Here is a 27227-nt window from a genome sequence, read left to right as displayed (position 1 = left end):
CTCATCCCTTTTAATTTTTCTTTATTAGAAATTTGTTTTTACATAAGCCACATTGGAGTTAGACTTGTAAAATCCTAGTGCTACAATTTTCTAACTGTGTGGCCTTGAGCATATTAATCATATTGAACTTCAGCTTCAGTATCTGTAAAATGAAGATAGCCCCTTCTTTGTATATGTACAAATGTATGTATATGATGCATATGCCATATACCATATACACAATGTAGTTATTCTCAAATTTTACTGTGTCTAAGATAAGGAGCTACTTAAAGCCACAGAATCTTAGGCAAGTCTCCCAGAGTTTCTGATTCAGAGGCCTGAAAGATCCTCTGAAATCTGTATTTGTAATAAGCTTCTCAGGTAAATCTAATGCAGATGGTTCATGGTCTGCACTTTAAGAAATGCTGCCATAGATCCTAAGTTCCTTGGATGATAAACATATTTCTAGGAGTTTTGTACTTCCCATGACCTGCTCATGACATGCGTGCTGTAATACAGCCTTGTGACATCAAAGGTCATGCTCATCCTTTCCATGCTGCTTTGTGATCTAGCTACCTTGACATTCATGCCTCTCTGGGCTGTACAAGCATGGTTGGCAGCTGAACACTAGGACTCCAGGTCCGTCTAGACTCCAGTCAGATTCAAAGCCCTAGAGAGAGAATCCATTGGCCATCTTATGTCATGACCTGACCTCCATGAAGAGAAGGAAGGTCTGGATTGCAGGTGGGAATTTCTTCTCTTTTCACTCATATAAATTTGCTTATTCTTCACATTCTCCATTATGAAAATAAAACCTTGGGCAGTAGAGCACCAATTCAGGGAATTGGAAGGAAGGGTAGAGCCCGTGTCTCACAGGTAATGGAAACCTTAGAAAATACATTCTCAACACCTTATGTTTGGCATATTGTTACTCTCCAAATCTCCAACCCCTTTTCTTCCTTAGTTGGCCAACTTTTCTGCCCACTTCCTTCACCACATCGTATTTCTAAGGATTATTTCTTTATATATAATGTTTTTTTTTCCATTTCCCTCCCTATACCCTAAACTAGATTCTATGAGTTTAGAAAGGGGTAAAGAAGAAATGTCAGGGTGGTGTCTCCAGTATTTAGATTATAAAGAGGAGGAAGATTTGACTTCTTGCAGTTGGCAGTTGAAATTGGATACAGTTATGCCTGATTTTCTCAAACTCTTGAGTTTTCTGAGAAAGGATTTACAGTATGGCTAAAATTTCTATGAATCATTTAAAAAATTCATTTTTTTAATGTGTGACTGAGCTGGAATATGGAGTACCCATGGCCTAGAGGGTCTCAATTGCCCAGGTACTTTCATCTAACTGCTCATCTCATACCCAAACACACATATAGAAGGAGAGAGAAAATCTTGATTATTTCTCTTCTCCCTACCAAGTGACCAGTAGGTAAGTCAATTTTGGAAAGAATGTTTTGATAGTTGTCTCTAAGGTATTGGCAACCAGGAAAGATAGTCAATTGTTAATAGACTCTCAACAAGACTTTTCTTTCTCCTCCCCCCCCCCCAAAGATTACACAGAATGGAATATTGAAAGAACTGACTTTGGTTTCCAGTTCAACATGCAAAACTTTAGAAGTTGTCACTCTCATCCTTACAACAAGAAAAAAGCTGAATAACACCAATTCATGATAAAAACTATCAGAAAACTAGGAATAGACCATGTTATGCTATATGTTAGCTAATTAAAATTTAAATAAAAATTGAAAAAAGAGAAAACTAGGAATGGAGGGCAACTTCTTCAGTTTGATAAAGAACATCTACAAAAAACTTACTGCTTACATTATATATAATGGTGAGAGACTGGATACTTTGCTGTTAAGATTGGGAGAAAGACAAGGATATTCCTTCTCATCACTCTTATTAAACAACATACTGAAAGTCGTAGCTGATGAAATAAGACAGAAAAGGAAATATAAGGTATAGAGATTGGGAAGGAAGAAATAAAACTATCCTTTTCCTCAAGTGACATGATTGTCTGTGTAGAAAATCCCAAAGATTTGACAAAAATACTCCTGGAACTGATAAACAATTGTAGTAAAATAATGTGAGGTTAATATACAAAAATAAATCACTTTCCTATATACTAGCAATGAACAACTGGAATTTGAAATGAGAAACACAATGCCATTTACATTAGCACCAGGGAAAAGCACAAATCTAACAAAATATGTATACTATGAATTGAGTTATATCTTCCCAAAATTCATGTTGAAGCCCTACCCCCTCAATGTGACTGTATTTGGAGATAGGTCTTCAGGAGCTAATTAAGGTTAAAAAAGATCATAAAGATGGGGCTCTAATGCACAAAGGATAGGACTGTGGCCTTAAAGAAGAGGAAGAGAGAAATATCTGTGTCTCACCACTGTGTAAGGACACAGCAAGAAGGTAGCTGTCTACAAGGCACGAAGAGGATTCTCACCAGAAACCAAATCAGCCAGAACCTTGACCTTGGACTTCTAGCCTTCAGAACTTTAAGAAATAAATTTTGTGTTGTCTAAGCCACTCAGAGTGTCATATTTTGTTATTGCAACCTGAGCAGACTAGGACAATGTACAAGATGAATATGAGGAAAACTACAGAACTTTGATGATGGAAGTCAAAGATGATTTAGATAAGTTGGAGAGATGTTCTATTTTCATTAATATTGTTTAGATGCCAGGTCTTCCCAATTTGATCTATAGATTTAACACAATTCCAATCAACATCTTAACAACTTATTTTGTAGATCTCACCAAATTGATTCTAAAGTCTTTACAGAAAGGTAATATGCCCAGAATAGCCAACACACTACTGAAGAAGAACAAAGTCAGAAGACTGATTTTACCTGACCTCAAAGCTTAACTTTATAGTTAAGTGATCACATTGTGGTGTGGTGAAAGAATAGATGTATTTGTCAGGGTTCTCCAAAGAAACAGAACCAAGAAATAAACCTACAGAAAATATACTCAACTGATCTTTGACAACAGAGGAAAGGCAGGTCAATGGAGAAAGGATCATCTTTTCTTTAAAAAAATTTTTTTAATGTTTTATTTATTTTTGAGACAGAGACAGAGCATGAGCACGGGACGGTCAGAGAGAGAGGGAGACACAGAGTCCGAAGCAGGCTCCAGGCTCTGAGCTGTCAGCACAGAGCCCAATGTGGGGCTTAACTCACGAACTGTGAGATCATGACCTGAGCTGAAGTCGGACGCTTAACCGACTGAGCCACCCAGGCACCCCAGGATCATCTTTGCAACTTTTCAAAGGATAGTGCTGGAACAACTGGATATCCATATGCAAAAAAATGAATCAATATATATATATATTCATATAAAATGAATATATATATAAAACTATATATAACTATATATATAGTTAATTTATCATATATATAGATGGTTATAAGTATATATATACAGTTATGTATATATAATACATATATTATATATATATATGGTTTTGTTTATACAGATATAGATATTATGGAGGATGAGAAATCCCATGATCTACCATTTTCAAAGAGGTGGCTCAGGGAAGCCAGGGTGCAGTTGCACTCCAAACCCAAGAACCTGAGAACCAGGGGAGCCAAGGTGTAAATCCTAATCTGAGTCTGAAGGCCCAAGAACTAAGAGTGTTGATGTTCAAGGGTAGGAGGAAATTGATGTTCCAATTCATAGAAAGCAAACACACCCTTCCTCTGCATTTTTTGTTTTGTTCAGGGCCTCAGTGAATGGATGATGCCCACCAGCATTGGTGAGAGTGGATTTTCTTTACTTAGTCTAGGATTCAATGCTAATCTCTTACACATCCAGAAATAATGTTATACCAGCTATCTTGGCATCACTTAAATTGACACATAAAATTAATCATCACAGTAGACAAATAGATCAATGTATTCAATGTATTCAATCACAGAGAAAAGGGGCCAGAAATAAACCCACACAATATATACTCAACTGATCTTTGACAAAAGAGGAAGGACAAGTCAATGTAGAAAGGATTATCTTTTCAACTTTCAAAGGACATCCATATGCAAAAAAAAAAAAAATCAAGATATTGAGTCTACACCTTTAAAAATCAACTCTAAAAGTATAGGTCCAAAGGTAAAATGATACAACTTATAGGAGATAATATAGGAGATGATCTAGATGACTTGGGGTTAGCAATAAGTTTATAGATATATACCAAAAGCATGACCCATGAAGGAAAAAAATTGATAAGCTGATCTTCATTAAAATTAAAAACTTCTGCTCTGCAAATGACACTGTTAAAGAATAAAAAGACAAGCCACAGGCTGGTAGGAAACATTTGCAAAACTTGTATCTGATAAAGGACTTGTATCCGAAGTATCTGAAATATACAAAGAACTTTGCATAAAAAATATACAAAGAACTCTCAAATTTCAACAGTAAAACAAACATCCCAACTACACAATGGGCAAAATGTCTGAACAGACATTTTACCAAAGAAGATATACAGATATCAAAGTATATAAAAAAGATGCTCAACATTGTATTTTATGACATATGCAATTAGGGAATTACAAATTAAGACAACAATAAGATGCTACTACATACCTATTAGAGTGACTAAAATCCAAAATACCAACAACAAATGCTGATGAGGATGCGAAGCAACAGGAGCTCTCATTTATTTCTGGTGGGAATGCAAAATAGTGCAGCCACTTTAGAAGACAGTTTGATGGTTTCTTACAAAATTAAGCATACTCTTACAATAGAATCCATCGATAACACTCCTAGGTGTTTACCCAAATGAATGGAAAACTTATTTCCACACAAAAACTTGCACAAACCACACAAAAACAAATGTTTTTTTTAAAGTTTTTATTTAAATTCTAGTTAACATACCATGTAATATTAGTTTCAGGTGTACAATATAGTGATTCAACACTTCCATACAACACCAGATGCTCATCACAACAACGCACATAAATGTTTATAACAGCTTTATTCAGAGTTGACAAAATCTGGAAGCAACCAAGATGTCCTGCAATAGGTGAATGGATAAACAATTGTGGCATATCTATACAATGAAATATTATTTAGTGATAAAAAAGAAATGAGCTATTAAGCCATGAAGAGACATGGAGGAAACAAATGCATATTCCTAAGTGAAAGGAGCCAATCTGAAAAGGCTCTGTACTGTATGATTACAACTCTATGACATTCTGGAAAAAGCAAAAGTATAGAGATAATAAAAAGATCGGTAGTTACTAGAGGTGTAGGAGTGGGGAATGAGGAATACGTGGAACACAGGACATTTATAAGGCAGTAAAACTATTCTGTATGGTACTGTAATGGAGGGTAAATGGCATCTTACATTTGTCAAAACTCACAGAATGTACAACATCAAGAGTTAGGCAGTGGTGGGAGCCCAATAAGTTCTCTGTTCCTCTAGAGGGCCCCTTTTAAGGCATTGACAACAAATAAGTAAATGAATTTCTGCTAGTTTTAGAGGGTGCACATCCATAGTTCTGTGCTTCAAAGACACGCTTGGATGAGCAAGTCATTGACACATGAGCTATCTGCCACCTGGGATTTGGATCACATAGGCCTTGGGACTTCAATTGCAATAGCAGGAACCTATGTAGGTTCAGTTCCATAATACTTAATAATGACATTTTTTTTTGTCACGAACGATTAAGCAGCAGGTGCTATTAGACCAGCGTCTAGAATTTGTTAATGTGTGTTGGACATTCAATCAAAAAATGTCTGATGAGTAATATGTAGAAACAATATCTATTTGTACTTGGCACATCAAATTTGGTTCTGTCCCAACCTGAGCTCTTCTAAAAGAAATAAACTTTTTCCAATTCCTCCAATAAAAAGAACCCAAAGAAGCTCTATCTGGTACCATGTTCCTGCATTTGCCAAATTGCCACTCCCTTTATCAATTTGGCATCCCACCCATTTTCTAGCCAGGAGGACCTAAGGTCAATTGTTGGACTTTTCCTGGATTCCTTGTGTTTGAATGCTTGTGCTAAATATTCAATTACTTGACATACTTTAGACAATTTCTTGTAACAAAAAACAGCTTATCAGAGAGCATCTATGACAAACATTACACCGCACAAGGACCCAGTCAAGAAAGTAGATGGGAGTTGAAGTCAGTCTGCTCAAGCTGTCCATCAGTGTTGGTAGGGGTGAGGGGCTATCTTCCTGGAAGGAGGGATGGCTTTTTCTGATTTCCACAAAGCCATTGTTCAATAACCAAGCTATGTGTCAGTGTGGCTGTCTTCCCAGAGGAGACCCCTTTTCCTAATTTGTATCACACCATCATATAAACTAGCTATGATTTGGTGACATATTTAAGGATGGGAAATTTGATATGGTACCCTGTTCAATATATTACAAAATTCTGACTCAGTATGTATCTTTATTAGATTGCACTATCTTTTCAGCTTTTGTTTGAAAATATCAGGCTATGAAGGTGCTAGCTCAGGGAAATAAGTCTTCCCCCAAGTTCTTCAATGGGATGAAAGAGAAAGAAAACCATTATTAGAAGCTGCAATGGTTAATCTCTGAACTGAAAATGACTGACATAGATGTAGTTCGAGTAGGATTGGACCCAGGAGTGTTGTTGAGCCATATACTCAGAAATTTATCCCTCTGAAGCAGTCTTGTATTTCAGAGACTTCAGAAGATTCCAGAAGTTGGAGCAGTTTCCTGGGATTTTTAATGGCTCCCACCACAGATATCTGCAGAGGATGCTTTTTCCTAGCTTTATAGGTAAGCGCAAACTTTGAAGCACTGAACAAAAGTAACAGCCTATGGGTGCTGTGGATGCTAAGATAGTAGGAATCAGCTCTTCCCAGGGGCTTTTTTGCATGGCAGCTTTTTTGTGAATGATTGTCTTTGCTCATTCACAACATAGTCATGCACTGCCACAATGGTAAAAATCATGCACATCTTGAAGAACACAGGAACATTAGCAACTTGGGAAGAGAGCTATGCCATTTACAATGAATTCCACTGCAAGCCAAAGGAACCTTGGCTCAGGCTAGCTTAAGAACAAGAAATTAATGATCTCCTATACAAGTTGTCCAGTAGTGGAATGGGTTTAGAGTTGGTTGACTCAGAGGCTAATCAAATTCCCAGGTTGTTTCTTTCTCTCTCTTCTACCATACACAACGAAGACCTCACCTTCATGCTTACTAGAAGTTGCTTCAGCAGTCCCAGAGTTTCATGCACACTTGATGTTGCCTCCCAAAGTAAGAAGAACCCTGTTTTGTTTTGTTGCTGTTGTTGTTTTGTAGCTCTCTTAGAAGCCGTTCAGCAGATTCTTCTCCTATTTTATTGACTAGAATTAGCAAAACCATGAGGCCCACTCCTGGGACTGGGTATGGTAGGGAGACAGCTTCCTCTGAGGAATGTGGTAGGCAGTGGGTGGGGGGAATGGATCCCTGAACACAGTCCAGAATCTATAGGGAAGGATAAAGGTTGAAAACCCCCAAACTCCTAAGCAAGAAAATTTAAGTGCTGCTGTGGAAGATTCCTATACCAAAGCTAATGCATCAGTGGATTTGATTTCCATCTCATTCTCTAGCCTTTAAGAACCACACTGGAAAAGACTGGACAAGATAGTGCCTGTGAGAGCTTAAGATCTCCTAGTGTCACACATTCAGAGTTTTAAAAATAGTTCCTGAGCTTTACTTTCAGTAGAATCTGCACTTAACATTCTTACATCTGCAGATAGACTTCAAGTATTTAGATTTCAGGGTTAGGACAGAGACTACGAAATCCATACCTGATTCAATTTGTGAAATTTAACTCTTAGAACAATTATTGGGTCCTGAAAGTTGCACTTCCACTAATCCCTAAAGTTCTGAATGTACCAGTCTTAGGTGAAATAGTGATGAATAATAATTTTATTAGGGAAAATTAGACTCCCAACTTTCCAGGAATGCAACATGCTTTTTGTTCAGCTACTTTGTTATCTCCTTTGTTTAAGATAGAATAGAAGGTTCTCAGAAAATGAATGCTAGAACTCTTCTTCCTAACTTCCAGGTTTTGTCTGAATATTTGGGAGATTTAGACTTTCATGGGGCTGCCTAAGTAGTGCCATCTGTGATCAGGAGAGGGCAGCAAAGAGTCATCTGAGTCAGGCCTCTGAGGGCCAGTCTGCCAGTCTGCCCAGGAATCAACTAAGGAACCAAGGGAAAATCCCAGCCTCAGTTGATACCAGCAGAAATCAGGGAAGATTTAGAGCTAAAGCAGAGTCCAAAGCAATGTGTATTGCAACAGGGTTGAGGTTAAATGGTGCTAGAATCCAGAAGGAATAATCGCATCAGGAGGGGCTTATATTTCCAAAACAAAAACTGGTGTTAGCAAAGTGAAAACTGGCAAATTTGAGTCAGATAGAAGTCAGGCCAGAGGGATTGGGTTGGATCAGAGAGTTATAAAAGGTTAATTACATTGATGGTTTGAGGTGAGATGCAACATTTTTATTTTAAAAATACTGGGGTGCTTGGATGACCCAGTGGGTTAAGGGTCTGACTCTTAAATTTGGCTCAAGTCATGATCCCAGGGTTGTGGCACCCAGCTCCACGTTGGGCTCTGCATTGAGCATGGAGCCTGCTTAAGATTCTCTCTCTCCTCCCCTCTGCCCCATTCCCCTGCTCACACACTCACTCTCTCTCTAAAATAAAAAAATAAATAAAAATAACATTTGTAGTTTATAATTACAAATATAAAATACCTTCACTATAGAAAATCTGGAAACTAGAGAAAAAGACACAGAAGAAAATAAAACTCATTTGGAATTGTTAACTCATCAGAGATAACAGTGTTGGTATATATTCAATCAGTTAATCATGTATTTGCCCAAATAAAATTGAGATCATGCATTTAACCATATACTATCAACATTTCTCTTTGCTATTAAATATTTTTCCAAATCATTTTAAAAACTGTCTTCATAACATTCCACCATATGGATGTGTCATGAAGCGTTTAGTATGTGCTGTCTAGTCTTCTGGAGGTCATCCTGGAACTGCTTTGCACTGATTGATGTCAAACCTCATCAGATGCTCCAGATCAGGCATGATAAAATCAATACATTCAAAGCTTGGGAAATTAAGAAAAAAACAAATCATTGCTGAGCCCAGTACCCTAGTCCATTTTTATTTTTGTATATTTCCTCCTAGTCTTTGTCCAAATGCATAAATATTTTAACATGATTACAATCATTATGTACCTTTGAATCTTATTATATCATAAACATTTTAAAGCTGATTAATGATTTTCTAAATTTTTAATGACGGGGTAATATTTCTGTCAGTAGACACACAATGATTCAATTAGTCATTATCCTATTGCTTCTTTTTGGTATTATGAATAATTCTTCAATGAACATCTTTATGATATTGCCCTTATCTTTTATTATTTGGAACATACCTTAAGCAAAGTCTTTCAAGGGGGTGATAGAGTCTGCTTAAACTCTAGTAGTAATGTAAAATTTCTTGACTTAGACATTGAGAGTGGATCAAAAAAGGTTTTTGACAGTGGATTTGGATTGATTTTGTTACTCAATTATTTTTTAAATTGATTTCATTTTTATTCCTAGAAAACATGTCAATTGGATAGAGGCACAATTTAGAAAAGAAAAAAGCTGATTTTAAGTGAGATGAGACAGTGATTGATTTTTACAGAGGTATTTTTGAGTAGATGCTCTTATCCTTCCATATGCAGCCATAGAGACTTGAGAGGACTAAGACACACTCACAAAAAATAACTAACAATATACCTGGCAAAGTCTTTTCACATTAGGTTTTCCTTATGTGTAAATTTTTATTTTTATTTATTTTTACTTTTTAATGTTTATTTATTTTTGAGAGAGAGAGGAAGGGAGAGAGAGAGAGTGGGGGAGGACCAGAGAGAGAGACAGAGACACAGAATCCCAAGCAGGCTTCAGTATCTGAGCTGTCAGTACAGAGCCCCACGTGGGGCCCAAACCCATGAGCCGTGAGATCATGACCTGAACCAAAGTCGGACGCTTAACTGACTGAGCCACCCAGGCGCCCCTCCCTTATGTGTAAATTTTTTAATTTATGTGTCAGTTTTTAAAGGCCAAGACCAGTTTTATGTGTGTACTAGATTATGTGTGATAAATAAGGAAATTCAAGAAGTAAATGGAAAACTATGAAAACTCTTCCTTAGTTTTATATATCTCTCCTTGGACAAATTTATGTTCAGTACAGTATTTAGTAAATGATGTTTGATAGGATGGGTCCAAAAGCTAAGATCCTAACAAACTTTTTTCTGTAAAAATTCCCACAAAAATGGAAAGCACAAGCCACAGAATGGATCCAGAATGCTTTCGGCTCATTGTCATTGCTCACATTATCTATTGCAATAGCAATTGTAAGAGAGTTCATGGCTAAAACTTATCAAATTAATAAACATTGTTTCTAAAAACTTGTAAAATATATAACAACAAAAACCAACAGGTAAAATACATATTTTTAAATTTTAATTTATTTTGAGAGAGAGCATATGTGAATAGAGGAGTGGCAGAGGGAGAGGGAGAGAAAGAATCCCAAGCAGACTCCATGACCAGTATAGAGCCCTATGTGAGATAATGACCTTAGCTGAAATCAAGAGTTTGATACCTAATTGGTTGAGCCACCCAGGTGCCCCACTGAGAAGTAAAATCTTAATAACAATGACCACCTTGCTGTAAAAACTGAGGAAAGATATTCTTAGCATCACATCCTGATTTTTCTCTCTCTTATCACTTACCTCCTCTTCACATCTTTCCATGCTCAGAGGAGGAAAGCTGATGTTAAATTTGTCCTATATTTTTAGATTTATATTAATTTTCTATTATTTATTCATGAAACCATTGATTTCTTAGAAATGAAACATATTTTCAAACATAATTCTTTCAACTGTTCTCCAGGTTACAGCCAAAGTAATACTGCCACAGGCACTGAAACTTCAATGTGTGGCTTTCAAAGGTCAAGACCTTTCCCTCCTTTTCAGATGTGACCAAAAGTGTGAATGAAACACTTCATGGCCATTGCCTAGAGTATATCCTCTTTCTGAGTACTGCATGCCCCCTCCAGTCCTAGTGGGAAGTTGTGGGGCCCTACTGCCAAGCTTGTATCAAGGGAAGACCTACGTGGCCAAGGCTGATTGGCCCATAGCTAGACCAATGATCTATGTGCTGGGCCAATCTTATAAGGTTTTGAATTTGAGTACAGAGACTAGTTATGACATTCTACATCACTGTTCAGCAAATATTCACTCCATTTCTCTCTCCCCTACATTCTGATACTGAGCGTGACCATGCAATTTGCTTTGGCAAATGGAATATTAGCAGATGGGTTACAATCATAGGCATTAATTATGTTTGCATGTCTTGACTCGTTAATGTTTGCATGTTTTAACTTGTTTCTTACACTCTCTGGTGGTAGGAGGCCATGCCCAGGTCGCCACTGTGCCTTCATCTTGACCTCAGGATGAGGTAGGGAGATACTCATGGTAGCCAGTGGAGCAAGAACTGAGCAGAACTGAAAAACCCTCTAGTCTGAAGTCTTGGAGCCTGATGTCTGGTGTAGCCTGGTGGGGTTGCAATTGAAGTGAGCATGAGAATAGGTTATTTTTATTTTAAGCCTCTGTATTTTAGTGTGCTTTATTATGTAGCATTATTGAGACAATAACTGACTCATAAACTAGGAATTATTTTATTGTGTTTCTTGGAGATGACATGTCATTCAGCCTGGGCTTGAAGTGGCCATTTTGGGACACTGTAAGCTAGTGAACAAGTAGAGAGAACTGCAGCTATCTCTTGTTCCTTTCTCCATTGGAATGTATTCCTTGTTTCTTGGGGACTGATTTTTAAGTGGTAGAGAAATAGAACTGACTCTTAGTCAAATGTATGATGTGCATTTTCCCCCAATGTCTTTTAGACATTATTTTTCCATTAGACTGGAATTTTGTAATGCAGAAGACCAGTATCTTGAGTACACTTTGTTGGTAAATGTAGGGAAGGACTATATAGTGATTTAATGGAAAGTGGTACTGGATTTAAATGTTCATAATAAATTCAAATTGGTTTCCTTTCAAAGTAGTCACAATGTAAAATGAGAACAAAGTGAAAGCTATTCAACTTGAAAGCTGTTGAAGTTGTTAAATGCTCAGAGAATATTGTAAAAAATGCACTTTCCTGCTTGCAGATGTACAAAAGGACTTCCTGGAGATTCATGAAAACATAACAGTCTACATTGATCAGTGGGCTTATTGGTTAATTGAAAACATAGTCAATGAGCTAGATGGAATCCCAGTCTTCTTGATGTGAGAAAAAGATTTTTTCCATAAATGAGTTTGTATCACTGTATTTATTAAACTATCAATGTACTTATACCTTTTATAAAATGTCAAAACAGAAAAATCCTTGAGTTGCTATGTAAGAATTCAGATGTTCTGTGCTACTGTAGGATAGTCAAGACAAAAGAGAGTGTGCAATAGAATTTTAAGGATGGTAGGATCCTTTTAGTTGCAAATGTAAGAAAGCCAAATCAAATTTATCTAAATAATGAACATAATGTATTAACTCATGTAACTGAAAGTCCTGAAAATGTTGGTCTTGAAGAAGGGCTGGACCTGGTCAGTCAACATCAATCAGATCCTGTTTTGGCTCCTACCATTAGGCTCAGTCCTAAGGCTGGCTGTCCTTGGGTTGGCTGTCCTATTAGTTAACTATTAATAGGACTACATAGGGCTTTAAATCATACTTAGCAGGGGAGATAGAGTGCACCTTTTGTGGTAGCTGCCACCAATAGAAAATAAAATTCCTTCTCAGAAGTCCCTGAGAAATGTCTGCTTTCCTCTTGTTTTCCTGAATTGGGTCACATGGTTAGTCTCCAAAGAATCCTGTGGCTAATGGTTAATCAAGGCCACACTGAGTTCACCTGAATGGGAAGAAGAAAGGGAAATGTCAAGCTAATGCTGATTATGGGGCCACGGAGGAGAGTCCTGCAACCAGGAAGTCTATAGTCTGCTAGGGAAGATGTCAGACAGATAATTATAATACAGGGAGATCAGAAGGGGGCAGCCACTTGCATTGTAAGGATATCTTTGCAAAGACTCTCAGCAGGAGGTACTGGTCTGGATCTAAAAGAATGAATAAGAATTTAGTGGACAAAGGAGGAGAGAAAGAAAGAATTTTGGGTAAAGGGAGCATCATGTTATAAAACAAAACAAAACAAAACAGTTTTATTGGGAAGCCTGAAGTATAGAAGAAAATTCTTGAATAAAAATTGGCAAGGTAGCCACAAGAACAGTAAGAAAATATTTAAAAAGTGGCAGAGGCCTTCCTCTCAGATCTTGTGGCTAACTTCCTAATGATTATCTGAATGTTGACCTAAGAAATCTCTATATGCCCCTCCAGTGAGCAATACAGTATCTTACACACACATTGAGTGAGTTGTTTGTTCATTAGGATTTATATGCCTCTAAAAGGGGAGAACTTCTCCATTCAGTTTTTTCTCTAAGATCCTTAGCTTTATACCGAATACAAAGATGGTTATTAAATCTGGTTTAAGGTTGAGACGTACATAGGATTTTAAAACTTACCCTCCTCAAGGACTTACAGAATCTTGACTTACATAGCTTGATGTGACATGGCATTACAGAGACCATGTCTTTCTGGTGGTCAGAACAAAACAAACTTGAAAACAGTAAAAACAAACAAATAAAATTTAAAAGCCCCAAACTCCATGTCCTCCCTTTCTTACCTGAGAAGGAACGTGGTAGTGTTGGTGTGATAAGCATTGTACTGTCCAGTGTCTCTTTGTTCAGGGCCATCTTTGGTTTTCAGTCTTGGTGTGCAGGTGGGTCTACAGGATGACTTTATAATTTTGCTGCTACTGCAAAGAGTTTGGTCCAAGCAGAATCAGCCCAATCACAGGATACTGGGTGGATATAGAGACACAGCCCAGGGACCTATCTGTCTTATTGTGAGGCATTGCCACTGACTTGCAACCTTCTTCACTCTTGAGCTCCTCTGGTTCCATCTTATGACTGTATTGATGTGCTTAGGACTTTGCAAGGCTTCCTGTTGCTCTTAGAATGAGGTCCTAAGCTTTCACCACAACCTACAAAATAATGCATGGTCTGGTTCTGCTTCCTCCCCAGCACCTCAGGCTCCAGTCACCTGGAATTCCCCCCAATCCTCAAAGAAATCAACTCCTCCAATCTCAGTGCATTCATGCCCCCTGAAGTGCTTCCTTGCACACTATGCTCCCACCTATGGCTGTCCTTACCTACCTACCTCTGCCCATTTGCCTCTCACCCACTTTGCTCAAGTCCTCCCTCTTCTCTTCTCTGGCTGGCTTCTGGAGTCCTGAATTTCCTACTCTATAGCATGTGACTGAGTCACAAGATTGAAGACACTAGACTCTGTGTTAAGCATAGTTGTGGTTAAAAACTGGATTCAGGTCCTGATTTTATCATCAGTTGAAGAGTCAGTCACACAACTGCTCTGAGCTTCAGTTTCCTTATCTGTAAGATGGTGCTAAGTATATTGACTCCCAGGTTTCTGGGAGAATTTGCTGAGAATCTGGACATGCAGAACATGGTAGGCTTTCAATAAATGTTTCAATAAATGTAGGAAATGTGGTGCATATTTAGGACTCCACTGTCTATTGTTCATACATGAACAGGGGAATGTGTGTATATGCAGGCATGAGCTTGGGAGCAAGAAGACCTGGCCTCAACAGCTGGTACCACCACTTATTAGCCATGTGATGTCAGAAAATTCATTTAGCTTTTCTGAACCCCAAATTCCCCAACTATGGAAATGGCAATAACATTAATAACTCCCAGGGTTGCTATGAGGATCAAGCGAGTTAATACAGGAAAATGTTTTATAAACCTTGAAGTTAAAAATACTGTAATCTACATATCTGTAATTATTCTTTGTTCTATCAGTGTTTAATCAGGTAAGTTTTGTCTCTGTAGCAGGACTCTAAGCCCCATTGGCTGGACCCATGATGGCATTTAACATGGACCTCAGCACAGCGATCATATACAATAAGAGTTTGCTGAAAATCTAACCCACAATGAGATATCATCTTATGCCTGTTAGGATGACTATTGCCAAAAAGACAAGAGGTAGTAAGTGTCAGCAAGGATGTGGAGAAAAGGGACCCCTTGTGCACTGTTGGTGGGAATGTAAATTGGTGCAGCCCCTCTGGAAAACAGTGGGAAAAACTAGTTTATTTAACAAAGCCAAGGTAACTTAAATAGCAAAATCTGATAAAGACAGGAAAAAGAAAAAAAAACCTGCAAAGCAAATCCAACAGCATTTTAAAAGATAAAGCCTGGAGAGGGGCCAACATGGAGAAGTAGGGGGATCCATACTTCCAGTGTCTCTCAAACAAAGAAGGGCTGAAGCCAAAGGACTTTGAATCTCAAGAGTCTGGGAGGAAAAGAGACAGAGTCTACCAGGGAGAAACTGGGACAACCTGATGGGCCAGAGGTGGGTGATTGTGAACTGGGGGGGGGGGGGGATAAAATGGACTGCATAGGCACAGAGGGGAGGGATCCCCTTCTGCGGAGAGACAAAGGGAAGAAAAGAGTGGCTGGGGAAGCGTAGGACTATATCTGGACAAGAGAAAAAAAATCTCAGACTGGGACAGAGAGGGATCCCATCTCTTACTGCAGGGCTTTCTTTGGACTGAGGCCAGCTGCCCTATTCACACACCTGGGGATGAGGGGAGCCACCTCTGGGTTTGGTGGTAGGTCAGTGGTGCAGTCCACAGTAGAAGAAACAGGTCTCCTCCCCTGAAGTGTTGTGGTACAGAACAAAACCAGCTAGGACCACATATCCAACAGCATCAAGAGGCACTTCCCCAGTACTGGGGCGCACAGAGCAGGAGTCTAAGTCCCAGCCAACGCTGGGGCACAGGAGTCTCGTCTGCTCCCGAGGCACAGTGATGATGGCTCCAAAGGAGTGATTTGGGACACTGGGTTGTGGAGAAGAGACTGGGGGGGTTGCCATTTTTCTCCCCATCACCACCAAAGCGGGGCCTCAGAGATCAGTCCGATGGACCCGCAATGGAGGCAGGACCAGCCCGCATCAAACCACACCCCTCCATGCCAGTGTATCTACTGGAACAGGATAGACGCTGTGGAACCAGATGGACCCCTCTTCCAGACCAGCGCTGCTGCATTGCCTGGATCAATTCTAGAACAATTATTCTTATATAGATATAGTCTCCTTTCCATTTCTCCTTCTTATCTCTTTCCTCCTCTAGGCTGGGTACTCTGGTTATTGGTTTGTTTAAACAGACACATTTAATCCATTCTCTTGATACATGTTCCACTCCTCCTTCTTTACTTTTCTTTCTCTCTCTGGAATAATCAAGCCATATAGTTTGTCTGGGTAACTTTATCTCCCCCTCCTCCTTCCTTATTTTCCTTTCTCTCTCTCTGAATTAACCTTTTTAGTCTCTCTGCATGGTTAATGTTTATTTTTTCTTTTTCCCTGCCCCTGTCATTTCTCTCTTTGTATGTGCTCTTCCATCAGCACTGCCTCCACCCTGTTCTTGTAGCTGTTGTTTCTGGTTTTTTGCTTTTGTTTTTAGTTTTTTAGTTTTTGTTTGTTTTATTTGTTTGTGTGTTTGTTTATTTGTAGTGTGTTTTTGTTTCCTGTTTGTCTGTCTGTTTGTTTTCCTTTCCAGGGCTACTTCAAGGAACAAATCAAAGCATACCTTGTGAAGGGTCCAAAACATCACTACGAGCAGGGAAATAAAAAACTAAAGTCACAACAACAGAGAGCAAGTAACACTCTCCAAAAAACACCTCCTGAAGGGCTAGGCCCTGGACAGTGTATGAACACCCTTTAATATGGCAGTACTTGCAAGTGAAGAACATAGAACAAGCTTTTAAAACTCATAAGGGACAGAAAACTAGCCAAAATGACAAAACAGAAGAATTCTCCTTAAAAGAAATTCAAGGAAGAAGTGACGGCTAAAGAATTGATCAAAACAGGTATAAACAACATAACTTAACAAGAATTTAGAATAATAGCCATAAAATTAATCGCCGGGTGTTGTAGACTCTAAGTCTAAAGTTCTCTTTTGGCAGCAAAAGAGTGGACATAGGATTAAAGCAAGACATGGCTAATGTCTGGGAAAAGACAAGAGTCCCGAATAAGAGTCCTTTGCCCGTATTTATTAAGATCAGAAGGCTTACAAATGTGATGAATGTGTACAAAGAGACAAAGAAACTGGGAACATTAACTTGGGGACATGAAGGAAAAGGGGAGTTTTGAAGATGTACGGTGTTTGGGGTTTGGGTCAATGTAAAACAAAATCCTGGTGCCGGGCAGATGGGCAGATGGCTATTAATGGCAGACAGGAGGCGCTGTGTCTATTTAACTTAGCTATCCTAGGGGATGAGGCAGATAGGGGGAATAAACTCAGGGTTAACAAGACACCTTTTCTTTTGTTAACCATTTCTGCTCTGGGCTGCTTCACATCCAGTGCAGTGGTCTATAGTCCAATTCACCAGTTTATGTAACTTGGCACTTTCCTCCTGTGAGAGCAGATTTTCTGCTATAGTACTAAATTGGGGGGCATTTTCGACCTGCATGCCTGATCTTGCTTACCTCAATATATCCTTGTATTGGGAGCCTTTGCTCCCATTCCTATTTTGGGCCTTTGCCCCTCCCTTTCTATCCTGGGGTCTCTGCAACCCCTTTATATGTTGGAGTGCCAATCAGGTTTACCCAAACCTGGGTGTGAGCATTCTATGGCTTTGTATTTCTTTATGCCTTGTTAACCCATTGTTTTATGCCCAGGGGATTACTAAGCTTATCACCAACAGTTGGGCTTGAAAAAATCCTAGAAGATAGAAGAGAATCTATTGTTGTAGAGATAAAGGAACTAAAAAATCATCAAGATGAATTTAAAAATGCTATAAATGAGGTGCAAAATAAAATGGAGGCAGCAACAGCGCAGATTGAAGAGGCAGAAGGAAGAATAGGTGAATTAGAAGATAAAATTATGGAAAAACATGAAGCTGAGAAAAATAGAGATAAAAAAATCCAGGATCATGAGGGGAGAATTAGAGAACTAAGTGATTCAATCAAACAGAACAATATCCGTATCATAGGAATTCCAGAAGAAGAAGAAGAGAAAGGGGGTGAAGGTGTACTTCATAGCTGAGAACTCCAATCTGGGAGGAAACAGACATTGAAATCCAAGAGGCACAGAGAGCTCCCTTCAGACAAAACTTGAATCCATCTTCTGCAAGACATATCATAGTGAAACTGGCAAAATACAAAGATAAAGAGGAAAATCTGAAAGCAGCTAGGGATAAACAGGCTCTAACTTACAAAGGCAGACACATAAGAGTAGCAGCAGACCTATCTACTGAAACTTGGCAGCCCATAAAGGAATGGCAGGAAATCTTCAATGTGATGAACAGAAAAAAATTTACAGCCAAGAATCCTTTATCCAGCAAACCTGTCATTAAGAATAGAAGGAGAGATAAAGGTTTTCCCAAACAGACAAAAACTGAAGGAATTCATCACCACTAAACCAGCCCTACAAGAGATCCTAAGGGGGACCCTGTGAGTGAAATGTTTCAAGGACCACACAGTACCAGAGACATCACTACAAGCATGAAACCTATAGATAACACAATGACTCTAAACCCATATCTTTCCATAATAACACTGTAAATGGACTAAATGCTCCAATCAAAAGACATACGGTATCAGAATGGATAAAAAAAAGAGACCCATCTATTTGCTGTCTATAAGAGATCCATTTTAGACCTGAGGACACCTTCAGATTGAAAGGAGGGGATGGAGAAATACCTACCATGCTACTGGAAATCAAAAGAAAGCTGCAGTAGCCATACTCATATCAGACAAACTAGACTTTAAATTAAAGGCTGTAACAAGAGATGAAGAAGGGCATTATATAATAATTACATGGTCTATGCATCAGGAGGAGCTAACAATTATAAATGTCTATGTGCCAAATACAGGAGCCCCCAAATATATAAAACAATTAATTGCAAATATAAGCAATCTTATTGGTAAGAATGTGGTAATTGCAGCGGACTTTAATACTCCACTTACAACAATGGAAAGATCATCTAGACAGAAAATCAGTAAAGAAACAATGGCCCTGAATGATACACTGGACCAGATGGGCTTGACAGATATTTAGAACTCTACACCCCAAAGCAGCAGAATACACTTTCTTCTCGAGTGCACATGAAACATTCTCCAAGATAGATCACATACTGGGTCACAAAACAGCCCTCAATAAATATAAAAGAATCGGGATCATACCATGCACATTTTCAGATCACAATGCTATGAAACTTGTAATTAACCACAGGAAAAATTCTGGAAAACCTCCAAAAGCATGGGGGTTAAAGAACATCCTAAAGAATGAATGGGTAAACCAAGCAATTAGAGAAGAAATTTTTAAAAAATATGGAAACAAATGAAAATGAAAATACATTGCAATCAAGACCTAACTCAAGAAACAAGAAAAATACCAAAAACAAAATCTAACAGCACACCTAAAGGAACTAGAAGCAGAATAGCAAAGAAACCCCAAACCCAGCAGAAGAAGAGAAATAATAAAGATCAGAGCAGAAATAAACAACACGTAATCCAAACAAACAGTAGCACAGATCAATGAAACCAGGAGTTGGTTTTTTGAAAAAATAACTAAAATGTAGAAACCTCTAGCCAGGCTTCTCAAAAAGAAAAGAGAGAGGACCAAAGTAGATAAAATCATGAATGTAAATGGATTTATTACAACCAATCCCTCAGAAATATAAGCAAGGAGTAATTATCAGAATTATCAGAAATATTATCAAGGAGTACTATGAAAAATTGTATTCCAAACAATATCCAAGCTGGATAACCTGGACGAAATGGACAAGTTCCTAAACACCCACACACTACCAAAACTCAAATGGGAAGAAATAGAAAATTTGAACATTCCCATAACTAGTGAAGAAATTGAATCAGTTATCAAAAATCTCCCAACAATAAGAGTCCAGGACCAGATGGCAACCCTGGGGAATTCTACCAGACATTTAAAGCAGAGTTAATACCTATCCTTCTCAAGCTGTTCCAAAAAATAGAAAGGGGAGGAAAACTTCTGGACTCATTCTACGAAGCCAGCATTACTTTGATTCCCAAACCAGACAGAGACCCAGAAAAAAAAAGGGAACTACAGGCCAATATCCCTGATGAATATGGATGCAAAAATTCTCAATAAGATACTAGCGAATTGAATTCAACAGCATATAAAAAGAATTATTCACCATGATCAAGTGGGATTCATTCCTGGACTGAAGGGTTGGTTCAATGTTTGCAAATCAATCAATGTGATAGATCACATTAAAAAAAGAAAAGATGAGAACCTTATGATCCTGTCAATAGATGCAGAAAAATACAACATTGACAAAATACAGCATCCTTTCTTAATAAAAACCCTCAAGAAAGTCGCGATAGAAGGAACATAACTAAACATCATAAAATCCATTTATGAAAAGCCCACAGCTAATATCATCCTCAATAGGGAAAACCTGAGAGCTTTCCTTCTGAGATCAGGAACACAACAGGGATGTCCACTCTCACCACTGTTGCTAAACATAGTGTTGGAAGTCCTAGCATCAGCAATCAGACAACAAAATGAAATAAAAGACATCAAAATTAGCAAAGATAAAGTCACACTTTCACTTTTCGCAGAGGACAGGATACTCTACATGGGAAAACTGAAAGACTCCACTGAAAGGCTGCTAGAACTGATACATGAATTCAGCAAAGTTGCAGGGTATAAAATCAACATACAGAAATCAGGTGCATTCCTATAGACCAATAATGAAGCAACAGAAAGGGAAATGAAGAAACTGATCCTATTCACAATTGCACTAAGAACCATAAAATACCTAAGAATTAACTTAACCAAATATATAAAAGATCGGTATGCTGAAAACTATAGAAAGCTTATGAAGGAAATTGAAGAAGACACAACGAAAGGGAAAAACATCCCATGCCCATGGATTGGAAGAATAAATATTGCTAAAATGTCAATACTACCCAAAGCAATCTACACATTTAATGCAACCCAATCAAAATTGCACCAGCATTCTTCTCAAAGCTAGAACAAACAATCCTGAAATTTTTATGGCACCACAGAAAACCCAAATAGGCAAAGTAATATTGAAGATGAAAATCAAAGCAGGAGGCATCACAATCCCAGACTTTAGCCTCTACTATGAACTGTAATCATCAAGGCCGTATGGTACTGGCACAAAGACAGACACATAGACCAATGGAATAGAATAGAGACCCCAGAATTGGACCCACAAATGTATGGCCAACTAATCTTTGACAAAGCAGGAAAGAGTATCCAATGGAAAAAAAGACAGTCTCTTTAACAAATGGTGCTGGGAGAACTAGACAGCAACCTGCAGAAGAATGAAACTAGGCCACTTTCTTACACCATACACAAAAATAAACTCAAATGGATGAAGGACCTGAAGGACCTGAAGGACCTGAATGTGAGACAGGAAACCATCAAAACCCTAGAGGAGAAAGCAGGCCTCAGCCACAGCAATTTCTTAGTTGACACACCTCCAAAAGCAAGGGAATTAAAAGCAAAAATGAACTATTGGGACCTCATCAAGATACAAAGCTTCTGCACTGCAAAGGAAACAATCAACAAAACTAAAAGGCAATCGACAGAATGGGGAAAGATATTTGCAAATGACATATTGGATAAAGGACTAGTATCCAAAAATCTATAAAGAACTCACCAAACTCCACACCAGAAAAACAAATAATCCAGTGAAGAAATGGGCAGAAGACATGAATAGACACTTTTCCAAAGAAGACATCCAGATGGCCAATAGGCACATGAAAATATGCTCAGCGTCACTCATCATCAGGGAAATACAAATCAAAACCACACTCAGATACCACCTCACGCTGGTCAGAGTGGCTAACAGAATAAATCAGGAAACTATAGAGGCTGGCAAGGATGTGAAGAAACGGGAACCCTCTTGCACTGCTGGTGGGAATGCAAACTGGTGTAGCCGCTCTGGAGAACAGTGTGGAGTTTCCTCAAAAAATTAAAAATAGAACTACCCTATGACCCAGCAATAGCACTGCTAGGAATTTACCCAAGGGATACAGGAGTGCTGATACATAGGGGCACTTGTACCCCAATGTTTATAGCAGCACTTTCAACAATGGCCAAATTATGGAAAAAGCCTAACTTTCCATCAACTGATGAATGGATAAAGAGATGTGGTTTATACATAAATGGAATACTACTTGGTAATGAAAAAGAATGAAATCTGGCCATTTGCAGCAATGTGGATGGAAGTGGATGGTATTATGCTAATGGAAATAAGCCAGGCAGAGAAAGACAGATACCATATGTTTTCACTCACATGTGGATCTTGAGAAACTTAACAGAAGGCCATGAGGGAGGGAAAGGGGGAAAGAAGTTACAGGGAGGGAGGGTGGCAAACCATAAGAGACTCTTAAATACTGAGAACAAACTGAGGATTGGTGGGGGGTGAGGGAGAGGGGAAAGTGAGTGATGGCATGGAGGAGGGCTCTTGTTGGGATGAGCACTGGGTGTTGTATGGAAACCAATTTGGCAATAAATTATATTTCAAAAAATAAAAAATATAAAAAATAGTAGTTGAACAACACAAAGAAAAACTTGTTTACAATAAAAAGTTTTTTCCACAAAAAAATAAATAAATAAAAATAAAAGATTAAGTCTGGTAATAACCGGGGTTCCTTGCACTGGGCATCAAGCTGGGGAATTGCTTGGACTCTGGACTCAGACTGCCAGGGTTCTTGCCTAACTGTGCTTCCTGCCAGTGTCAGGAACTTGAGTTTGCCATGTCACCTCTCTATGCATTGTGAAACAAGACTGGTAATAGGACCGACTTCCTAGTAAAGATTAAGGTAATTCATGTACTGAGTATCTGCGCATAGGCTTAGAGATACCATATGACCATCATCAAAGACAGCCATGCCATGTAGTCCAGACAATTATCTTTAATAGAAACCTCTAGTTGTACTATTTTGTTGGGAAACCAGGATCTTTTGAACAGCCTTCTATGATCTAGAATATGAGGGACAAATAGAGAATGCTTGAATCTTATGTTTTGTCATCCATTCCCTTTGTGGAAACAAGCACTACTATTCTCAGCAAAAGAAATCTCTTCCCAAAATTCCATCCTATGGCTCTCAAAATGGCACTAAGACACTAGTGTCACTGGACCACTTAGTTTGTGGCCTTGTGTTCCCTGTTGGAAAGGTTATCTGATCAAGTGTGAAGCTCTAGTCACATTTCTGGTAGTAAAGCAGCCCTGAACATTTCAGCCCTGGGCTTGTCCTGGCAGTACTTGTGCATCTTTCTCTTGGGTTGTGTGATAAAGATCCTTTTGAGAGAAGAGATCAGTGTTTTAGGTAGCAGAGATCTTGAAACCATTGCCAAAAGCCAGGATATTTGGCCAGAGGAATGTCTATTTTCTTCTTTTTCTAGTGGCAGACAGTCTTGAGCCAACAAAGGGGTGTGTAATCAGAGTCACAATTGAGGGCTTCCTAGACTCTGGTTTCTCAGTGATAAGGGAGCCTCAGGTCGGCTGAGGACAAAGTGCAAGCTAGGGCAACCTCCTCCCACCCCCTGCTGCTAGGTGAGATGTCTGTGATATTCCTCAGGCACTCTTGGTTGCCCAAGGCCAAAGAAAGGAAAGAAAACAAATGGCGAACTAACAGAGATCACAGTCACACAGGACATGGGTCTCCATCAGTTTACAAATATCTTAGTAAATTACAAGAAAAAGGCAATCTTATCAATCGCTTAATCTCCAGAAACCTATAAACTCAGTTTCCTGGAGTCCCAACATCACCCCTCCATGATATGGGGAACAAAGGCAAGAAGGAAATGACAGGTAAAATTAAGTTTCCTCATAACCTGCAGCCCATTGGTAGATACTTGAGGCTGGCAGAGTAAAAAGTTTCTCCAGGAACTCCCTACTGTCTTAATTTAATGTTTTGCTACAGGGAAAAACAACCTTAGCTTGACAATAGCTAGGACTCCAGTATCTTGTGAATCTTCCTTAGCATATGAAAATCCCATTGAAAATTTCCCCTTGACTTTACCTCCCCCAACTCCCAAATATATAACCACAGGGTCCGATGCAGCTCTTTCTGCCCGCAGGTCCTGTCCCATGCCTTAATAAAATACATTTTTGCACCAAAGACGTCTTCAAGTATTCTTTCTTGGTCCATTGGCTCCTGATCCCCCACTATCACTGCAAAAATCTCATCACCCGGGACTGGCTGTCCTGGATAGAAGGACTTAACAGGGATGGGAGAAGCTGAGCTGTCACACTTTCTGACAGCATTTGCATCAGTGCATAAGAGAAAAATAAAAAGAAGCAATGTCAAAAAGATCAACTAGCTAGAAAATACATCTGAACACACTTTTGGGGAAAGATTATCCACAAATAGGAGAACACTGTTCTATGCAAGTGTCACCAGAGCTCCAAAGGCCAATGGCCAGACCTACCAGGAGGCGCATGCTCTGTCTCTGACCACTAGGTGGTAGCTCAGCTCCTGACTGAGAAGAGAGAAGGCACAGACTCCCATTTAGAGGAGGCGGCGACAGAGAGGCGGGCCTGCTAGGCTGCATAAAGGCAAGGGAACTGTGACTGAGGCTCAAGCTGCCTTAGCACTTTGTTCAGAAGATCCTATCCTAGGGTGATGGCATCTAGCCTGTGGATGCCAGGTACCCAGGCTGAGCTAGCGTCCCCAGTGAAGAGCCCAAGGGCTGCTGTGCAAGAGAAGAAGCACGAGAGAGCACTGGTAAATAGCCAAACTTTCTATTAAAATTGCCTTGAAAGGAATGCAAAATCATGTCTAACCTACATGTAGGAGGCAGGTAACTGGTTATTTAAACAATCTGATATGATGTTTAACATAATAATACAATTGGTCATTATCTCTGAGATAGAATTAGACATATATAACAAATGATTACTGTTCAAAGCCTACTTTGTATCGATGATGAGAATGAGAATGCTGACAGAAATTCTCTCTCCCTAGATGTGGTCTGAGTTTGGAGGACAAAGGCATTTGTGAATATAAATCATGGGAGAGAAACTAAGCAATAAGAGTGAAGTATCTTGCTCTAGGATTTGGCAAATTTAAATCCCTTGTTTCTTTGTACTGTGTTTCTGGGAATTTTAAATCTGTTAATCACACTTTGTGGAATTTCAAATGCAGAAGTCAGGGAAAATATTTATAAAGTTAAAAACAGCATTCTGTGAGCTCCAATTTTAACACATGTGCAATCTAAATTTACGTATTGAAGACAGTAACTTTTTACATGTAATTATGCTCAGATTAACAGATCACAGTAGTTAGTCTTAGTTACAACCAGGGAGACTGAGTCCTAGCAGGTTTTAGAAGTGTGTGAGGACAAACGTTGACAAGACACCTGTCTTTTCTCTCTTAAGAGAACGTGGGCCTGTATATCATTTAGAAATCTGTGCTCGCTTGAGAAAAATGCAGTCCATAGCCTCAGAAATGTAAAAATCAGACTGGAAGGGACTTTGTAGGTTATGAGTTTGGTACACTTTTAAGAGCAAACTTGGGTGCCAGGACAACAAGCATAAAAAGTGAAACCATTCTGGGCACACTGAGATGTCTGGTCATTCCAGTAAGAGGTATGTGAAAGAATGGAAACTAAAAGGCAGAGGAGGATGTGAAAATTCTAAGCCTGTGTGCATGTTGGAGAGACACTATTCCAGGGTTCCAGGCAGACTGGGACACACTAGCCTCATGCTAATGTGTTGAGCCTATTCAACCTCATTCTTAGGTTGTGCTAGCTTTTGGCATGCTGTTGTACTCCTTTGGTAGACTATTGACCTCTCAGATTCATGGATTAAAACCCATTTTACAGGGGCACCTGTGGCTCAGTCGGTTAAGTGTCCGACTTCTGCTCAGGTCATGATCTCGCAGTGAGTTGGAGCCCTGAGTCAGGCTCTGTGCTGACAGTTCAGAGCCTGGAGCCTGCTTGATTCTGTGTCTCCCTCTCTTTCTGCCCCTCCCCCACTTACTCTCTGTCTCTCAAAAATGAATAAATGTTAAAAAATTAAAAAAAAACCTGTTTTACAGTAAATTTGTTGCCAAGAAGAGGAGCAATGAATTCCTCATTTCACGTGCTTTTCTTGGATCTCAACCTGAATGCCACAGAAGGCAACTTTTCAGGACCAAATGTCAAGAACAAATCTTCCCCATGTGAAGAGATGGGCATCGCTGTGGAAGTGTTTCTGACTCTGGGTCTCATCAGCCTCTTGGAGAACATCTTGGTCATAGGTGCCATAGTGAAGAACAAGAACTTGCACTCCCCCATGTATTTCTTTGTGTGCAGTTTAGCAGTAGCTGACATGCTGGTGAGCATGTCTAACACCTGGGAGACCATTACCATATATTTAATAAATAATAAGCACCTGGTGATAGCAGATGCCTTTGTGCGTCACATTGACAATGTGTTTGACTCCATGATCTGCATTTCTGTGGTGGCCTCCATGTGCAGTTTGCTGGCCATTGCAGTGGATAGGTATGTCACCATCTTCTATGCTCTGCGCTACCACCACATCATGACAGTGAAGCGTTCTGGGGTAATTATTGCGTGTATCTGGACCTTTTGCACAGGCTGTGGCATTGTTTTCATCATTTACTATGAATCCACTTATGTCATCATTTGCCTCATCTCCATGTTCTTTACCATGTTGTTCCTCATGGCGTCTCTATATATACACATGTTCCTCCTGGCAAGGGCTCATGTCAAGCGGATAGCAGCTCTCCGTGGATACAGCTCCGTGCGGCAAATGACCAGCATGAAAGGAGCTGTCACCCTGACCATGCTGCTGGGCATTTTTATTGTGTGCTGGGCTCCGTTCTTTCTCCATCTTATTTTGATGATTTCTTGCCCCCAGAACCTCTACTGTTCTTGCTTTATGTCTTACTTTAATATGTACCTTATACTCATCATGTGTAATTCTGTGATTGATCCTCTGATATATGCCTTCCGCAGCCAGGAGATGAGGAAGTCCTTTAAAGATATTATTTGTTGCCATACCTTCAGAATACCCTGTAGGTTCCTTGGCAGGTATTAA

The 27227-nt window shown here is 39.2% G+C and overlaps 1 protein-coding gene across 5 annotated transcripts; it reads left to right on the top strand.

Annotated features, from left to right (window-relative positions):
- The first annotated feature begins 568 nt into the window (after window positions 1-568).
- Window positions 569-27227, top strand: MC5R (melanocortin 5 receptor). Of its 5 annotated transcripts, none has more exons than XM_047828095.1 (3): window positions 569-723; window positions 6661-6758; window positions 26224-27227. In XM_047828095.1, the coding sequence occupies exons 2-3, from the start codon at window positions 6737-6739 to the stop codon at window positions 27225-27227; spliced, it is 1026 nt and encodes a 341-aa protein (XP_047684051.1). In that variant the 5' UTR covers window positions 569-723; window positions 6661-6736. The 5 variants fall into 5 exon arrangements, 4 of the variants coding, with proteins under 4 accessions (XP_047684051.1, XP_047684050.1, XP_047684053.1 ...); XM_047828094.1 differs by having other exon boundaries at window positions 6648-6758; XM_047828097.1 differs by having other exon boundaries at window positions 678-723; window positions 6670-6758.

This window comes from Prionailurus viverrinus, chromosome D3, assembly GCF_022837055.1.
Source record: "Prionailurus viverrinus isolate Anna chromosome D3, UM_Priviv_1.0, whole genome shotgun sequence".
Lineage (NCBI taxonomy): Eukaryota > Metazoa > Chordata > Mammalia > Carnivora > Felidae > Prionailurus > Prionailurus viverrinus.
The sequence above is the reverse complement of the archived record's forward strand: the minus strand, read 5'-3'. Positions and strand labels throughout refer to the sequence as shown.

What these genes read in the sequence shown, in the direction of transcription:
- MC5R (XM_047828094.1), top strand. Translation starts at nt 696, where the DNA reads ATGAAGAGAAGGAAGGTCTGGATTGCAG. An exon ending in AAGGAAGGTCTGGATTGCAG is followed by an intron (nt 724 to 6,647) that starts GTGGGAATTTCT and finishes CCTCTGAAGCAG; the next exon opens with TCTTGTATTTCAGAGACTTC. An exon ending in GCTTTTTCCTAGCTTTATAG is followed by an intron (nt 6,759 to 26,223) that starts GTAAGCGCAAAC and finishes CCTGTTTTACAG; the next exon opens with TAAATTTGTTGCCAAGAAGA.